The sequence below is a fragment of the Apis dorsata genome, unplaced genomic scaffold (assembly GCF_000469605.1).
Source record: "Apis dorsata unplaced genomic scaffold, Apis dorsata 1.3 scaffold_867, whole genome shotgun sequence".
Classification (NCBI taxonomy): domain Eukaryota; kingdom Metazoa; phylum Arthropoda; class Insecta; order Hymenoptera; family Apidae; genus Apis; species Apis dorsata.
Window position 1 is genome coordinate 150028 of NW_006263987.1, and position 1523 is coordinate 151550.

General features: G+C 45.4%; 1 protein-coding gene across 6 annotated transcripts in view; it reads left to right on the forward strand.

Moving 5' to 3' along the window:
* LOC102676797 (transcription factor collier) overlaps positions 1 to 1523 on the forward strand; it is a 124871-nt gene that overhangs the window by 123084 nt on the left and 264 nt on the right. For 4 of the 6 annotated variants that reach the window (XR_004151544.1, XM_031514048.1, XM_031514049.1 and 1 more), the window contains 2 exons: positions 1 to 160; positions 525 to 653. Coding sequence is in view for 4 of the 6 variants with exons in the window: in XM_031514048.1 (XP_031369908.1) it covers positions 1 to 140 (140 nt within the window). In the remaining 2 variants the exon portion in view is untranslated. Of the gene's footprint in view, positions 161 to 524; positions 654 to 1134 lie in introns of those variants that run through there. The other 2 variants (XR_004151543.1, XM_031514047.1) reach the window with 2 other exon arrangements.

The window sequence follows — 1523 nt, forward strand, 5'->3', positions numbered from 1 at the left end:
GCCGATGCCTACAGGCAAAGCAGCAGCGCGAGTCCACGCGGGGTTGTGACCGGCGGTGGTTATTGCGGAAGTTCGGCCAGCACGCCTCACAGTCACAGCACGAACGGAAGTTACTCGGTAGCCAATCCGTACACCGGTAGTCCAACCCTTTACACATCGCGTAAGTATACCATTCTTTCTTTCTTTCTTTCCTACAGGAATCTCCAAATCTTGTCTCTGCATCTTCCAATTTTATCTTCCTATCGATCCTATCGATTATTCTTCTTCTTCGCTTCGAAGAGTCCATTGTCAAATTTTATTATATAAAAAAATCATCGTTTACTTTTAACAATTTTCACGCTTCTATTTTTTTTTTTTTTTTCTCGAAAGAAACGAGACGTAGATATTTGTCGGCTTTATATTTATAGCGAAATGCATGTTGCGCGAAATCGCAGAGGACACATCAGCTTGTTACAGTTTAATGGTACAGTTAATCGTTTATGCATGTATTTATGATTTTCCCTTATGTGAAATTTTCGTTTTAGCGCACGAACAGTATGGCATTTTCTATACGTCCGGGGACGGGAGTGCGTTCGCTCCCGTAGTACGACCACCGACCACCTCAGTCCCACCGCACTGGTCCACACAGCACCACCTCGCCACAGCCGCCCAGTAACCGCTAACCGTCCACCATCACAACCACCATCATCACCACCACAACCACCCTATGCACTACGATTAAAGAATTATGAGAAACATGCACGAGAGACGAGAGAGATTCGAGGATGTATGTACGCACACGTTCATTTATCAATCGTTGATAAATCCCTCTCCCTCCTTCGTTTCGTTAATTCGATATCGCTTCTCGATTAAACCCCCCCCCCCGCCTTGTAACGCCGATCGTTACCGAGATCCACTTAGCGAATAAGATCGATCGTTGGAGCCCTTTTGTTGCCACGTGTCCTAATCACGAATTTCGAATACGATCCTCTTCATCTTGTGTATCAGTCTTCTAACCAAAATTTATCCCGTTCGTTGAAGTTTCCTTCTATACGTACATGAGCATGAAACGAATTTTCTCTATATATATTATATTATATATCTATATTCGTAATTTGTAAGCTGTAGCGAATGACACTAACGTATAACCGACAGTTGGTATGTTGCAGGACTAGGAGAGGTGGTCGGTTCACCGTTCAACGTGAATCCATTTATGTTGCCGACCTGCAGCCAAGGATATTCAAACGCCGCCAGTCCGTTGCTCTCGTCGAATGGGAAATAGTGTTACGAGATGTAAGCTCCGGCGAAAATATCGAGGGGTTACGTGTTCACGGAAGCGAAATCCATCGACGCGGAGGCTTTCGTCGAATTCTAATATTCCGATAATCATCGTATTCGCGATTGACAATCGCTTTCTTGAATCGAAACCGGTCCTCTCGATTCGTTCCTTTTCCTTTTTCCCCTCCCCCTCCCGGTTCCCGCGTAACCGAAGAAGAAACGGCCGCGGAGAAACCGTCCGCGGAATAATTTTCGTCGGAGTTTCG